General features: G+C 43.4%; 1 protein-coding gene across 1 annotated transcript in view; it reads left to right on the top strand.

The window, feature by feature from the left end:
* chrna1 (cholinergic receptor, nicotinic, alpha 1 (muscle)) overlaps window positions 1–13,883 on the top strand; it is a 63,132-nt gene extending 49,249 nt beyond the window's left edge. The window contains exons 7-9 of the mRNA XM_070874714.1: window positions 448–671; window positions 6,921–7,160; window positions 13,383–13,883. Coding sequence (XP_070730815.1) covers window positions 448–671; window positions 6,921–7,160; window positions 13,383–13,514 — 596 coding nt within the window. The 3' untranslated portion in view covers window positions 13,515–13,883. The remainder of the gene's footprint in view (window positions 1–447; window positions 672–6,920; window positions 7,161–13,382) is intronic.
* The last annotated feature ends 688 nt before the right edge of the window (window positions 13,884–14,571 follow it).

Below are 14,571 nucleotides of genomic sequence, written 5' to 3'. Positions count from 1 at the left end.
TCACCCCACCAGAAATTGTGGCCTTTCCTTTAAGGGCCCCTGGTTAGGTCCCTCACCGCCTGGTACAAATGAGTGGAGTGTGAAGGGACTGTACCTGAAAATTGTAAACAGGGTCTTACTACACTAGCTTGGGCCCTAATTTGCATATTTAAGCAGCCTTACGACCAAAATTGATGTGTATGCTGCTCGCTCATTTACAGGCTCACCTGAAAATCGCATCAGGCGGTTTTAGGGCATCAATGACATGGCTGATGGTTCCCCCACCCCCATCCCCACCCCACCCTCAGATTTTCAACTGTCGGCTGCCTGTTTTTCAAGCGAGAAACAGGTGCCCAACAATTGAAAATTGTCTCTCATCTCAGCTGTAACTAAGTTCATAATGGTAAAGCTTCTCTGTGTTACTGGTTCATACAGTTTTTACAGCACTGGCTTCTGGTTTTCTTGCAGGTGAGAAGATGACTTTGAGTATTTCAGTTTTGCTGTCTCTGACTGTGTTCCTGCTAGTTATTGTGGAGCTGATCCCTTCAACTTCCAGTGCTGTGCCTTTAATTGGCAAATACATGCTCTTCACAATGATTTTTGTCATCAGTTCAATCATTATTACCGTTGTTGTAATTAATACCCATCATCGCTCTCCAAGTACACATACGATGCCACAATGGGTACGAAAGGTGAGATAACTATCTAAATTCATTTTCAAAATATCAAAAAGTCAAAAGTAACATTTAGGAGCACCAGAAGACCAGATCAAATTGTTGACCGTTATATAGAATTTATCAATAGTAACCTCGTATAAAACTGAAACTGGGCTTGTAACAAAGCACCAAAGAAACAGCAGATGGAGCAAGTGTTTGCACCAACTTTGAATACAATGTATTATGACAGAAGTAAAGTCCATCTGGTTTCAATCGTAAACATTTCAACATTATAGCTCCAAATCAGTGATCCTGGCAAAAGCAGTGCTGTGAGCACTGGTCGTCTTGAGGCAGCAACGTTGACCTCACTGTTTCTTGAAAGATCAGCCACTCTGACTAATGTAATAAGTTCTCTGCATGTGTTCAATGTGTGTAGGGAGCACAGGGAGGTGTCCCACTGGCCAGAGGAAAAGGGCTTTTATGTTGGCCAAATACCTGTATTATTAGAAAAAATATTGTCTGGGAGGAGAAAAAGGGGAAAAACTCCCACTTTTGATGATGACACTTTGGATGTCCAACTTTTGAGCTGAAAGATGTTATTCTGTGAAAGCACAAGTGCAAGCGGTGGTTGAAGGCTGCTATGAGAGTGAGTGCAGCCTATATGGACCTGCTATCCAATGAACTTGGGTGAAGCATACACAAGAAGCTGTGAGGCATCAGAAAGAGTGCCAAAGTAAGTGTATACACAATTGGATAAACCATTCCTATTGGTGCATAACATACAAGGCATAAAATAACTTTTAACCTGGTGCTTCCTCAACTGGAAGGGGGCATCCCAACTTGATGCTCCTATCCAGATTCAAGGAGATGGCACTGGCACCTTTTGCCTGAATTTGTGGCAGGAGCTGGGGAGTGAACATGGGGTGGTGAAATGTCTGCTTCCGTGTTGTAATATCTATGAATTACAGTCCTTTAAGAGCTGCTGCCTCACTGGATTTTACAGTCCCCAGCCAAATGCAGGACGTTTTATTGTGTCAAAGTCTATTCAAAGTAGGGAAACAGATTCTGATCGCAAATAACACTGCAGCCATCCTGAGAGCTGTCAGCAATGGTCTAGCACATCCCACTTTTGCCAGAATTGCAAAATTGGAGCTAATATGCCTGGAAGATGTAATTGATTAAAAACTTGTTTACCTACAGTTGAGAAAAGATCTAAGTCTTCTTCAAATTAAACTTGTTTATTGAGAAAAATGATTTGTTCTGAGGTGTGAGCAAGCTGCTCAGACCAGGTATGTCTGTGGTAAAGCCTGATCTTGAAAGTCACACATCCTGGTCACTGTGCCTAGAGCTCTTGATTTGCTTTATTATTACTCAGTAAATTTCTGAAAAGGACTAAGAAGCTCAACATAATTTGAACATAAGAACATAAGAAATAGGAGCAGGAGTAGGCCATACATCCCTTTGAGCCTGCTCCACCATTCAATAAGATCATGGCTGAGCTGATCATGGACTCAGCTCCACTTCCCCGCCCGCTCCCCATAACCCCTTATCCCTTATCGTTTAAGAAACTGTCTATTTCTGTCTTAAATTTATTCAATGTCCCAGCTTCCACAGCTCTCTGAGGCAGCGAATTCCAACGTTTACAACCCTCTGAGAGAAGAAATTTCTCCTCATCTCTGTTTTAAATGGGTGGCCCCTTATTCTAAGATCATGCCTTCTAGTTCTAGTGTCCCCCATCAGTGGAAACATCCTCTCTGCATCCACCTTGTCAAGCCCCCTCATAATCTTATACGTTTCGATAAGATTATCTCTCATTCTTCTGAATTCCAATGAGTAGAAGCCCAACCTACGCAACCTTTCCTCATAAGTCAACCCCTTCATCCCCGGAATCAACCTAGTGAACCTTCTCTGAACTGCCTCCAAAGCAAGTGTATCCTTTCGTAAATATGGAAACCAAAACTGCACGCAGTATTCCAGGTGTGGCTTCACCAATACCATATATAGCTGTAGCAAGACTTCCCTGCTTTTATACTCCATCCCCTTTGCAATAAAGGCCAAGATACCATTGGCCTTCCTGATCGCTTGCTGTACCTGCATACTATCCTTTTGTGTTTCATGCACAAGTACCCCCAGGTCCCGCTGTACTGCGGCATTTTACAATCTTTCTCCTTTTAAATAATAACTTGCTCTTTGATTTTTTTTCTGCCAAAGTGCATGATCTCACACTTTCCAACATTATACTCCATCTGCCAAGTTTTTGTCCACTCACTTAACCTGTCTATATCCTTTTGCAGATTTTTTGTGTCCTCCTCACACATTGCTTTTCCTCCCATCTTTGTATCGTTAGCAAACTTGGCTACATTACACTCAGTCCCTTCTTCCAAGTCGTTAATATAGATTGTCAATAGTTGGGGTCCCAGCACTGATCCCTGCGGCCACTAGTTACTAGTTGCCAACCAGAGAATGAACCATTTATCCCAACTCTCTGTTTTCTGTTAGTTCGCCAATCCTCTATCCATGCTAATATATTACCCTCAACCCTGTGAACTTTTATCTTGTGCAGTAACCTTTTATGTGGCACCTTGTCAAATGCCTTCTGGAAGTCCAAATACACCATATCCACTGGTTCCCCTTTATCCACCCTCAAAGAACTCCAGCAAATTTGTCAAACATGATTTCCCTTTCATAAATCCATGCTGACTTATCTATGTTAGGTAGATATCAGGAAACTGTTTAGTATACCAGTGAAAGTCAAATATGTATTGTTATTTTATCTGTCATGTCAACTTGGCTCTGTGTATATTATAATTTTATTGTTTAGCCTGAAATAAATGCCCTGTCAGTGTGGTGTTTTTCTGTCCATTGGAGAGATTAGGCATATATGGTGAGTAATCTCTACTATATCTGTATAACTCGGAAGTAAAATGTACATAAAGCATTATACATCCCACATACTTCACACAAATCATCAGGTTTTCATTTCATAGAAGCACAGGTGAAAACAATGGAACTGGATGTGTGTAGTGAGCATGTGTAAAGAAAGAAAAAGTTTTTATTTATATATCACATAAAACAGTATATTTTCTGATCAGCGATATTTTTACATCAGTTTTAACATGTTTAAAATAAATGGGTTAATGCCAGTGTTAAAGTAATGCTGATTGGAAAATATACCCTGAACAGTATTGCGAGACTATTATGAACTGTATTACTATTTACTGTGTAGAAGTACACTACGATCAGACAACTATGCTTTGCTACAAAACATTTTAAAAATTGCAACTCATAAATATTAGTCCATCAACTATCAAATGTTTGTATAATTTTAGTTCCTAAGTAAACAGATGAACAGTGTCATAACATTAAACAATTTATATAAAATTGACAATGGCAGTTGGAAGAAACTATTGCTGATTTTGACAGCTCAGTCCTTGTACTCACTCACACACTATAGAAATATGTGGATGTTATGTTATGCTAATTGTGAAGGACTTGAGCTAAAATTTTCAAAATCAGCAGTAACTTTCTCAAGCTGCTGTTCTAAAATCATTATATACCATGTATAATCTGCAAGGAACTCAATAGTACAGAATAAAATGTTTCTATTGTGTTGCAAAACATGAACTAACCAGTCTGTGCTTAATTATGATCAGTGCACAATTAATAAAACCTATTGATCCAATTGATTACCCATTAATCATGGCTAAAAGCCTACATTCTGAGCTTCTGCTGACTTGAAACAAAAGAACTTAAATAATAAAAGTGTGCAATGCCACAGTATAAGCACAGGGTAACATATGACTTTAGTGAGCATGTCACAGTGAACATAATGAGAGACAATCTGGAGTGGTAGTTAAATGATAACAGGACAATCAGTTCTCTTCTAACAATACAAATTGGATCTGACTTGGAAGAGGTCACATGGGCATTGGCTTCACATCATTTATACTACAACTGGTCTTACACTGAAACGATGTGAGATTACCTCTTCCAAGTCATACCCGATTGGCTTGACTGCAGTTCTGCTCACCTTCCATCTCTGAACCATGAACACCGCTGCTCTGAACATAAGATACGCAATATTAATAGTAATAGTATTGCCCACCCCCTCTCCTCGTTCAACAACCCTTTCTGCCCAGTACTGGGGCCGAACTTCACTAATCTTGTTCCTATCCCACTCAATCTACCCACCACTACCCCTTTGAATGCTACCAGAAAATCCATTCCCTTCTCTCCACATTTCCCTCCAGAATATCCGTTCTCTCGTGAATAAGACCTTTGCTATCCATAACCTTATTGTGGTTGGTTGCATTAACATCTTTACTTTGTCTGAAATTTGACTCATTGGTGGAGACACTGTGGTACTTACCGAAGCTTCACCGGCTAGCAATACTTTCCATCATCATTCCATCTAAACCGTCGCATTGGTGGTGTGGTTATTATCACCATAATCAAGTACCATCACTCTCCTCTGCCAAAACAACCCACTATTCCAGTGTCATCATGGAAAACAAAGATAGCCCTTGCTTCTTTCCTGCACTATCAACCGTTACCTCAAACCCCTTTCACTTGCCTTCTTCCCTCTCACCTTCAGTAACAAGTGTGAAGAGCTCATGGACTTATTTGTCACTAAGTTTGGGACCATCCTTTCAGCTACCTCTGTAGCTTTCCTCCACTTTCAGCTGCTCACTAAGCCAAACCTCCCCTAGGCTTCCCGCTTGGTTCTCTAGTTTCTCTCCCACCTCCTTTCATTTGCTCTCCAAGCTTATCTTGTCCATGAGTCCCACCATCTGCTCCCTTTACCCCATTCTCACTGAGCTACCGACCACCCAACTTCTCTCCATTCTAAATGACATTGTAAATGGCTCCCTCTCATCAGGTGCTAAGACCCTCCCTTTCAAAACTGTCATCACCACCCCTCCCAAAGAACGCAACCTTGACCATCTGTTCTTGCAATCTAGTGCCCCGCATCCAATCTCCAACCTCCTTTTCTAATGTCCTTGAACTTGTTGTTGCCTCCCAAATCCATGTCCATCTCCCTGTTAGAATTTCTGCAATCACATTTCTGCCCTGCCACAGCACTGAAACAGACTTAACCAAAGTCACAAATTACATCCTCTGTGAATGTGACCATGGTGCTTTATCCTTCATCATCCTCACTGCAGTCTTTGACATGGCTGATCACACCATCATGTTCCAACGCATCTCCTCTGGTGTCCATCTCAATGAGGCTGCCCTTGGTTCCCACCCACACCATTACCACTGGAGTGCCCCATGGACTTATCCTGTTCCTCATCTACATGCTGCCTCTTGGTGCCATCATCTGCAGACATGGGGCCAGCTTCCACAAATACACTGATGACACTCAGCTCCATTTCTTCACCATCTGTCTTGATCCCACCACTGCCTCTGTGTTGTCATACTGTTTGTCCGACATTCAGTCTTGGATGATTCTCAATTTTCTTTAGTGAAACTTTGGGAATACTAAAGCCATCATCTTCATCCCCCATCACAAACTCTAAATGCTTGCTACCAATGCAATCTCCCTCCCCGGCCACTGACTTAGACTGAATCAGATTATTTGCTACCTCGGCATCCTATTCGAGTTGAGCTTAAAGCTCCATATCCTCTTCATCACAATGATCATCCACTTGCACCTCCCTAACATCACCTGCCTCCACCACTGCCTCAGTGTATCTGCTTCATCTCATCCATGTCTTTGTAACCTCCAGATGCGACTATTCCAATGCTCTCCTGGCCACCGTCCTATCCTCTACCCTATGACAACTTCAGCTCATCCGGACTCTGCTGCCTCTACTCTATCTTGCACAAAGTCCTGCTCATCCATCACCCCTGTCCTTGCTTATAAACTCCTGCCCACAGTTTCCCCCAAATTCGGCATTCCTCTGAATCTGAAGTTTTGTGCATCTTCCCTCCCTTCACCCTACTATTGGCAGCCATGTCTTCAGTCACCAAGGCCCCACGCTCTGGAATTCTCTCTCTAAATGCTCCACCTCTGCACCTTCCTCTCCTCCTTTGAGACACTTCTTCAAACCTACTTCTTCAATCAACCTTTTGGTCACTCCTCCTAATATATCCTTTTGTACTTGGTGTCCATTTTTTCAGCAAAACTCTATGAAGCACCATAAAATATATTTTCTATGTTAAAGGTGCTATATAAATGCAAGTTGTTGTAGTAAAATTGGTTGTCACTTAGTCATTTTTCTAAGGACTGTTCATTAATTACTAGGTATGGATTTTCTAGTATGTCACTTTGCTTTACAGATTTTTATTGATACAATACCCAACATCATGTTTTTCTCAACAATGAAACGATCAGCTAAGGAGAAGCAAGATAAAAGGATATTTACTGAGGACATTGATATCTCTGAAATTTCTGGAAAACAAGCGTCAGGAAACATCATTTTCCAAACTCCTCTAACTAAAAACCCAGATGTCAAAAGTGCCATTGAGGGTGTCAAATATATCGCAGAGCACATGAAGTCTGATCAGGAATCAAACAATGTAGGCATTTTGCATTCTTTATTTCTATTTCAATTTAGATTTATAATGGTTGCATAGCCTTTATCCAGTTCTAAGATTTTGTAATACGCTCGATTTTCACTTTTCTTTGCAAAGTATTTGAACCAATCATGTTTCCACCCATGCCACAATACTGAAATGACCCTAATGATTGACTACACCATTCTCCTCCAATGTCTGTCCTCCATTGTCTAGCTGGGTGGGATGGCCCTCGCATGGTTCCATTCTTATCTTCCAGTCATTGGCATAGAATCACCTTCAAAGGTTTCTCTTTCCACCCCTGCATCATTACCTCTGGTGTCCCCCAGGGCTCTATTCTTGGCCCCCTCCTATTTCTCATCTACATGCTGCCCCTCAGCGACATCATCCGAAAACACTATGTCCAGTTCCACATGTACGCTGATGACACCTAGCTCTATCTCACCACCGCCCGTCTTGACACCTCCACTATCCCTGTGCTGTCAGGCTGCTTGTCCAATATCCAGTACTGGATTAGCAGAAATCTACTACAATTAAACATTGGAAAGACAGAAGCCATTTCTTTGTCCCCTGCCACAAACTCCGTTCCATAGATTGCGATTCCGTCCTCCTCTCTGACCATTGTCTCAGGCTGAACCAGACTGTTCGCAACCTCAGGGTCCTATTTGACCCTGAGCTGAGCATCTTTTCCCATAACCTCTCCATCACTAAAACTGCCGACTTCCACCTAATTCTGCCTGTCCCATCCTTGCCTCAGCCCATCTACTACTGAAACCCTCATCCATGCTTTTGTTACCTCCAGACTCAACTATTCCAATACTCTCCTGGTCAGCCTCCCACCTTCCACCCTCCATAAACTTGAGCACCTCCAAAATTCTGCTTCCTGTATCCTAACTCACAAGTCCCGTTCACCCATCACCTGTGTGCTCGCTGACCTTCATTAATTCCAGCTCCTCGAATACTTCAATTTAAGAATTCTCAACCTTGTATGCAAATCCTTCCATGGCCTCACCTTTCCATGTCTCTGTAACCTCCTCCAGCCATACAACCCTCCGAGAAATCTGTGCTCCTCCAATTCTGGCTTCATGTGCATTCCCGACTTCCTTCGCCCCACCATTGCCGACCGTGCCTTAGAGCTGCCTAGGCCCTAAGCTCTGGAATTCCCTCACTAAACCTCTCTGCCTCTCTACTCTCCTTTAAGGCATTCCTTGAAAACTACCTTTAAGATTTTGGTCACCTGTCCTAATGTCTCCTTCCTTGGCTCATGCCAATTTTTCTTTGTCTGATTGTTCCTATGAAGGGCCTTGGGATGTTTACTATGTTAAAGGTGCTATATAAGTGTAAGTTATTGTTGTGTGCATCCTTTGCCTTTGTAACTGATTCTTTCTCCCCCTCACACCTGTGACTGATTCTCTCTCCCCCTCACACCTGTGACTGATTCTCTCTCCCCCTCACACCTGTAACTGATTCCTTATCTCCCTCACACCTGTGACTGATTCTCTCTCCCCCTCACACCTGTAACTGATTCTCTATCTCCCTCACACGTGTAACTGATCCTCTCTTCCCCACACCTGTAACTGATTCTCTCTCTCCCTCACACCTGTAACTGATTCTCTCTCTCTCCCTCATACCTGTAACTGATTCTCTCTCTCCCTCATACCTGTAACTGATTCTCTCTCTCTCCCTCATACTTGTAACTGATTCTCTCTCTCCCTCATACCTGTAACTGATTCTCTCTCTCTCCCTCATACCTGTAACTGATTCTCTCTCTCTCCCTCACACCTGTAACTGATTCTCTCTCTCTCCCCCACACCTGTAACTGATTCTCTCTCTCCCTCACACCTGTAACTGATTCTCTCTCTCCCTCACACCTGCAACTGATTCTCTCTCTCACCCACACCTGTAACTGATTCTCTCTCTCTCCCCCACACCTGTAACTGATTCTCTCTCCCCCTCACACCTGTAACTGATCTCTGTCTCCCTCACACCCGTAACTGATTCTCTCTCTCCCCCACACCTGTAACTGATTCTCTCTCTCCCTCACACCTGTAACTGATTCTCTCTCTCCCCCACACCTGTAACTGATTTTCTCTCTCTCCCCCACACCTGTAACTTATTTTCTCCCTCACACCTGTAACTGATTCTCTCTCTCTCCCCCACACCTGTAACTGATTCTCTCTCTCCCACACACCTGTAACTGATTCTCTCTCTCCCTCACACCTGTAAATGATTCACTCTCCCTCACACCTGTAACTGATTCTCTCTCTCCCCCACACCTGTAACTGATTCTCTCTCTCTCCCCCACACCTGTAACTGATTCTCCCCATCACACCTGTAACTGATTCTCTATCTCCCTCACACCTGTAACTGATTCTCTCTCTCCCCCACACCTGTAACTGATTCTCTCTCTCCCACACCTGTAACTTATTCTCTCTCTCCCTCACACCTGTAACTGATTCTCTCTCTCTCCCCCACACCTGTAACTGATTCTCTCTCTCCCACACACCTGTAACTGATTCTCTCTCTCCCTCACACCTGTAACTGATTCTCTCTCTCCCTCACACCTGTAACTGATTCTCTCTCTCCCCCACACCTGTAACTGATTCTCTCTCTCTTCTCCACACCTGTAACTGATTCTCCCCCTCACACCTGTAACTGATTCTCTATCTCCCTCACACCTGTAACTGATTCTCTCTCTCCCCCACACCTGTAACTGATTCTCTCTCTCCTACACACCGATAACTGATTCTCTCTCTCCCTCACACCTGTAACTGATTCTCTCTCTCCCCCACACCTGTAACTGATTCTCTCTATCCCTCACACCTGTAACTGATTCTCTCTCTCCCTCACACCTGCAAATGATTCTCTCTCCCTCACACCTGTAATTGATTCTCTATCTCCCCCACACCTGTAACTGATTTTCTCTCTCTCCCCCACTTCTGTAACTTATTCTCTCTCTCCCTCACACCCGTAACTGATTCTCTATCTCCCCCACACCTGTAACTGATTTTCTCTCTCTCCCCCACTTCTGTAACTTATTCTCTCTCTCCCCCACACCTGCAACTGATTCTCTCTCCCTCACACAAGTAACTGATTCTCTCTCTCACTCCCTCACACCTGTATTTAAATCTCTCTCGCTGCATCACACCTGTAACTGATTCTCTATCTCCCACACACCTGTAACTGATTCTCTATCTCCCACACACCTGTAACTGATTCTCTCCCATTCCCTTACACCTGTAACTGTTTCTCTCCCATTCCCTCACACCTGTAATTGATTCTCCCCCATTCCCTCACACCTGTAACTGATTCTCTCCCTCTCTCTCTCTCTCTCTCCCTCACCCCTGTAACTGATTCTCTATCTCCCACACACCTGTAACTGATTCTCTCCCATTCCCTTACACCTGTAACTGTTTCTCTCCCATTCCCTCACACCTGTAACTGTTTCTCCCCCATTCCCTCACACCTGTAACTGATTCTCTCCCTCTCTCTCTCTCTCTCTCCCTCACCCCTGTAACTGATTCTCTATCTCCCACACACCTGTAACTGTTTCTCTCCCATTCCCTCACACCTGTAATTGATTCTCCCCCATTCCCTCCCACCTGAAACTGATTCTTTCTTGCTCTCCCTTACACCTACATCTGATGTTGTCTCTCTCCCTGATACCTGTAACTGATTTTCTCTCGATCTTTCACACCTGTAACTGATTCTCTCACTACCTCTCACATCCGTAACTGATTCTCTCTCTCACCCATCTGTAACTGATTCTCTATCTCCCTCACACCTGTAACTGATTCTCTATCTCCCTCACACCTGTAAATTATTCTCTCTCCCTCACACCTGTAACTGATTCTCTTTCTCTCCCCCACACACCTATAACTGATTCTCTCTCCCCCACACCTATAACTGATTCTCTCTCTCCCCATACCTGTAACTGATTCTCTCTCTCCCCCACACCTGTAAATGATTATCTCCCATTCCCTCACACCTGTAACTGATTCTCTCCCTCACACCTGTAACAGATACTTCCTCTCACTGACTCCTGTAACTGATTCTCTCTCTCTCTCTCCCTCACCCCTGTAATTGATTCACTCTTTTTCCTCCCACCTGAAACTGATTCTTTCTTGCTTTCCCTTACAACTGCATATGATTTTGTCTCTCTCCCTGATAATTGTATCTGATTTTCTCTCTATCTTTCACACTTGTAACTGATTCTCTCGCTACCTCTCACGTCCGTAACTGATTCTCTCTCTCACCCATCCGTAACTGATTCTCTATCTCCCTCACACCTGTAACTGATTCTCTATCTCCCTCACACCTGTAACTGATTCTCTCTCTCCCTCACACCTGTAACTGATTATCTCTCTCCCTCACACCTGTAACTGATTCTCTATCTCCCTCACACCTGTAAATGATTCTCTATCTCCCTCACACCTGTAACTGATTCTCTCTCTCCCTCACACCTGTAACTGATTCTCTTTCTCCCTCACCTGTAACTGATTTTCTCTCGCTCCCTCACACCTGTAACTGATACTCTCTCTCCCTCACACCTGTAACTGATTCTCTCTCTCCCTCACACCTGTAACTGATTCTCTCTCTCCCTCACACCTGTAACTGATTCTCTCTCTCCCTCACACCTGTAACTGATTTTCTCTCTCTCCCACACACCTGTAACTGATTCTCTCTCTCTCCCCCACACCTGTAACTGATTCTCTCTCTCCCTCACACCTGTAAATGATTCTTTCTCTTCCTCACACCTGTAACTGATACTTTGTAGGGCTGGAGGAGGTTATAGAGATAGGGAGGGACGAGGTCATGGAGGGCTATGAAAACAAGGATGAGAATTTTACAATTGAGGTGTTGCTGGGCCGGGAGCCAATGCAGGTCAGCGAGCAGAGGGGGTGATGGGTGAATGGGACGGTGCAAGTTAGGACATGGACAGCAGAGATTTGGATGAGCTCAAGTTTATGGAGGGTGGAAGGCCGGCCAGGAGCGCGTTGGAATAGTTGAATCTGGAGGTAACAAAGACATTTGTTACCTCCATGAGTGGCTCAGCTGTACGGGGGGATGGGGAGGGGGGGGCCGGCTGGTGAGGGGCAGGGTGGGGAGGAGGAGGTTCGGAAAAGCAATTGTGATAGGAGATTTGATAGTCAGAGTCAGGGGAGCAGACAGGCGTTTCTGCTGCCGCAGACCTGACTCCAGGATGGTATGTTGCCTCCCTGGTGCCAGGGTCAAGGATGTCACCGAGCAGCTGCAGGGCATTCTGAGGGGGGGAAGGTGAACAGCCAGATGTCAAGGTCCATATCGGTATCAACGACATAGAAAAAGCGATGAGGATTTGAGCGAGCTAGGAAAGAGATTAAAAAGCAGGCCCTCAAAGGTAGTAATCTCTGGATCACCCCCGGTGCCACGTGCTAGTGAATATAGAAATAGGAGGATAGAACAGATGAATATGTGGCTGGAGAGATGGTGCAGGAGGGAGTGCTTTAGATTCCTGGGACAGTGGGACCGGTTCTGGGGAAGGTGGGACCTGTACATGCAAGACAGGTTGCACGTCAGTAGAGCTGGGACCAATGTTCTCGTGGTGGGGTGGGGGTTGTTGCTAGTGCTGTTGGCGCAGGAGCGGCGAGTGATCGTGGAGCGACGTGATAGGGGCCCAGGAGAAGCGTGAGTTCGGGGCCCAGAAGAGGTGACGGCCCAGGGGCAGCACAGGCCAACCCACACTGCAATATGTGTGCACACTTGGTCTGTGCAGCAGAGCTGGTCTCCAGTCGTCTTAGTTAATCCTTGCCAATGGATCAAGACCTAGCTCTGTCAAGCCCATGTGGTGGCTGGTGTGCAACGGCCACCACACGTTAAAAAAATCCACGCACAGGCATCTTCCACCCTTCAACATATCGTTCGGGACCTGCAATATTAGGTCCTTCATTGAAACACCTGTGAACTCATCCCTTTTTGGAGTGGAAGCAAGCCATCCTCGATACGAGGGACTGCCTATGATGATGATCCTTTGCCTTGAGTAGCACAATAATTCCCAAGAAATAAAATGTAGTGGTGCTAATGTCTAGTTTGTATCAAATAATCATTTTTTTTTCTTAATGGAGTTCAAAATTTCCTATAGCATTAATAGCAATTGGAATTGTGGAAAAATAAATCAGCTCATGAATATGTTCATACGACTGCTGATGAATAATAACATTTATTTACTTTTTATTTAAATACCAGGCTGCGGAGGAATGGAAATTTGTTGCAATGGTGATTGACCACATTCTGTTGGGTGTCTTCATGCTGGTTTGTATTATTGGTACCCTTAGTGTGTTTGCTGGCCGTCTCATTGAACTCAATCAGCAAGGCTGAATCTTCATAATAGACAGATAATGCATTACTGGAAGCAGGATGGGCATTTCTCCATATAAACAGTGAACAGGCGTACTGTTGTAATTGTAGTCTGTTTTACGAAATATATAGTTTGCTTTGTTTTACACTAAATTACATGTAGGGAGTTTTAATATGTAAAAAAACATGATTAGATCAGATCAGTAAACAACATTAATGTAAAAACGCCTGAAACATGAAATAAATGGAACAACTCTTTTCGTACATTGTAGAAAAAGTTAAAACTATGTTTAAAGAATTAGATTTGAGGTCATTTTAAATTTGATAATCATAAATTATGAAGAAAATGAATAGTATTGACTAAGGTTATCTCATCCATGCTTTTATATCTAAAGACTATTATTGTACATTTAGATATGTAGTTCTACTGTATATTTTTATGTTTGTTTTACAGATTGTTAATAAATAAATACATAGTGCTGGATTAAAGCAATATTTTGCACTTATGGCTCAAATTTATTGCACATATAGCTGAACTATTTGAAGATCAATTTCAATTTGTCAGAGAACAAAGTGATCGTAAAAAAGAATTGAAAATAGATTTTTTAAAGGTCATCGAGCATATGACCCTACCAGAGTGTTATCTTAAGATTTCCCTAGAAATCTTAATAACAGCATAAATGTTATTTATTAGAATTTCTATTGATAATGTGTCAGTTTTCATAATGAACCAAAACTGTGAACCATATCTATAAGTAAATGAACAAAATATTTTTTTAAAGTACGGATTAAGTAAAGCACTATCTCAGCCTATTCCTTTTTCATTGACCACAAAAAGCATTATGTCGAACTAATTTTTGACACTGGGGATAGAAATTGCTTTAGGTCAATTTTTGGGACTGAAATGGGGTGCTTGCCCGACCCAAAAGGCCCAAGGCCAGCCTGCAATCGCACCTTAGGCCTCATTATCATTCAAGGTGCCAGCACCTGTCGCGACTCCACAGGTAGTTTAATATTTAAAAGTATGAATTTTGAAACTCTAGTCTTGCCAGAAGCAGCCCGAAGTGGGGTGGGGTGG

Source organism: Pristiophorus japonicus, chromosome 3 (genome assembly GCF_044704955.1).
Source record: "Pristiophorus japonicus isolate sPriJap1 chromosome 3, sPriJap1.hap1, whole genome shotgun sequence".
Classification (NCBI taxonomy): domain Eukaryota; kingdom Metazoa; phylum Chordata; class Chondrichthyes; family Pristiophoridae; genus Pristiophorus; species Pristiophorus japonicus.
This window is presented reverse-complemented; position numbering and strand designations above follow the sequence as displayed.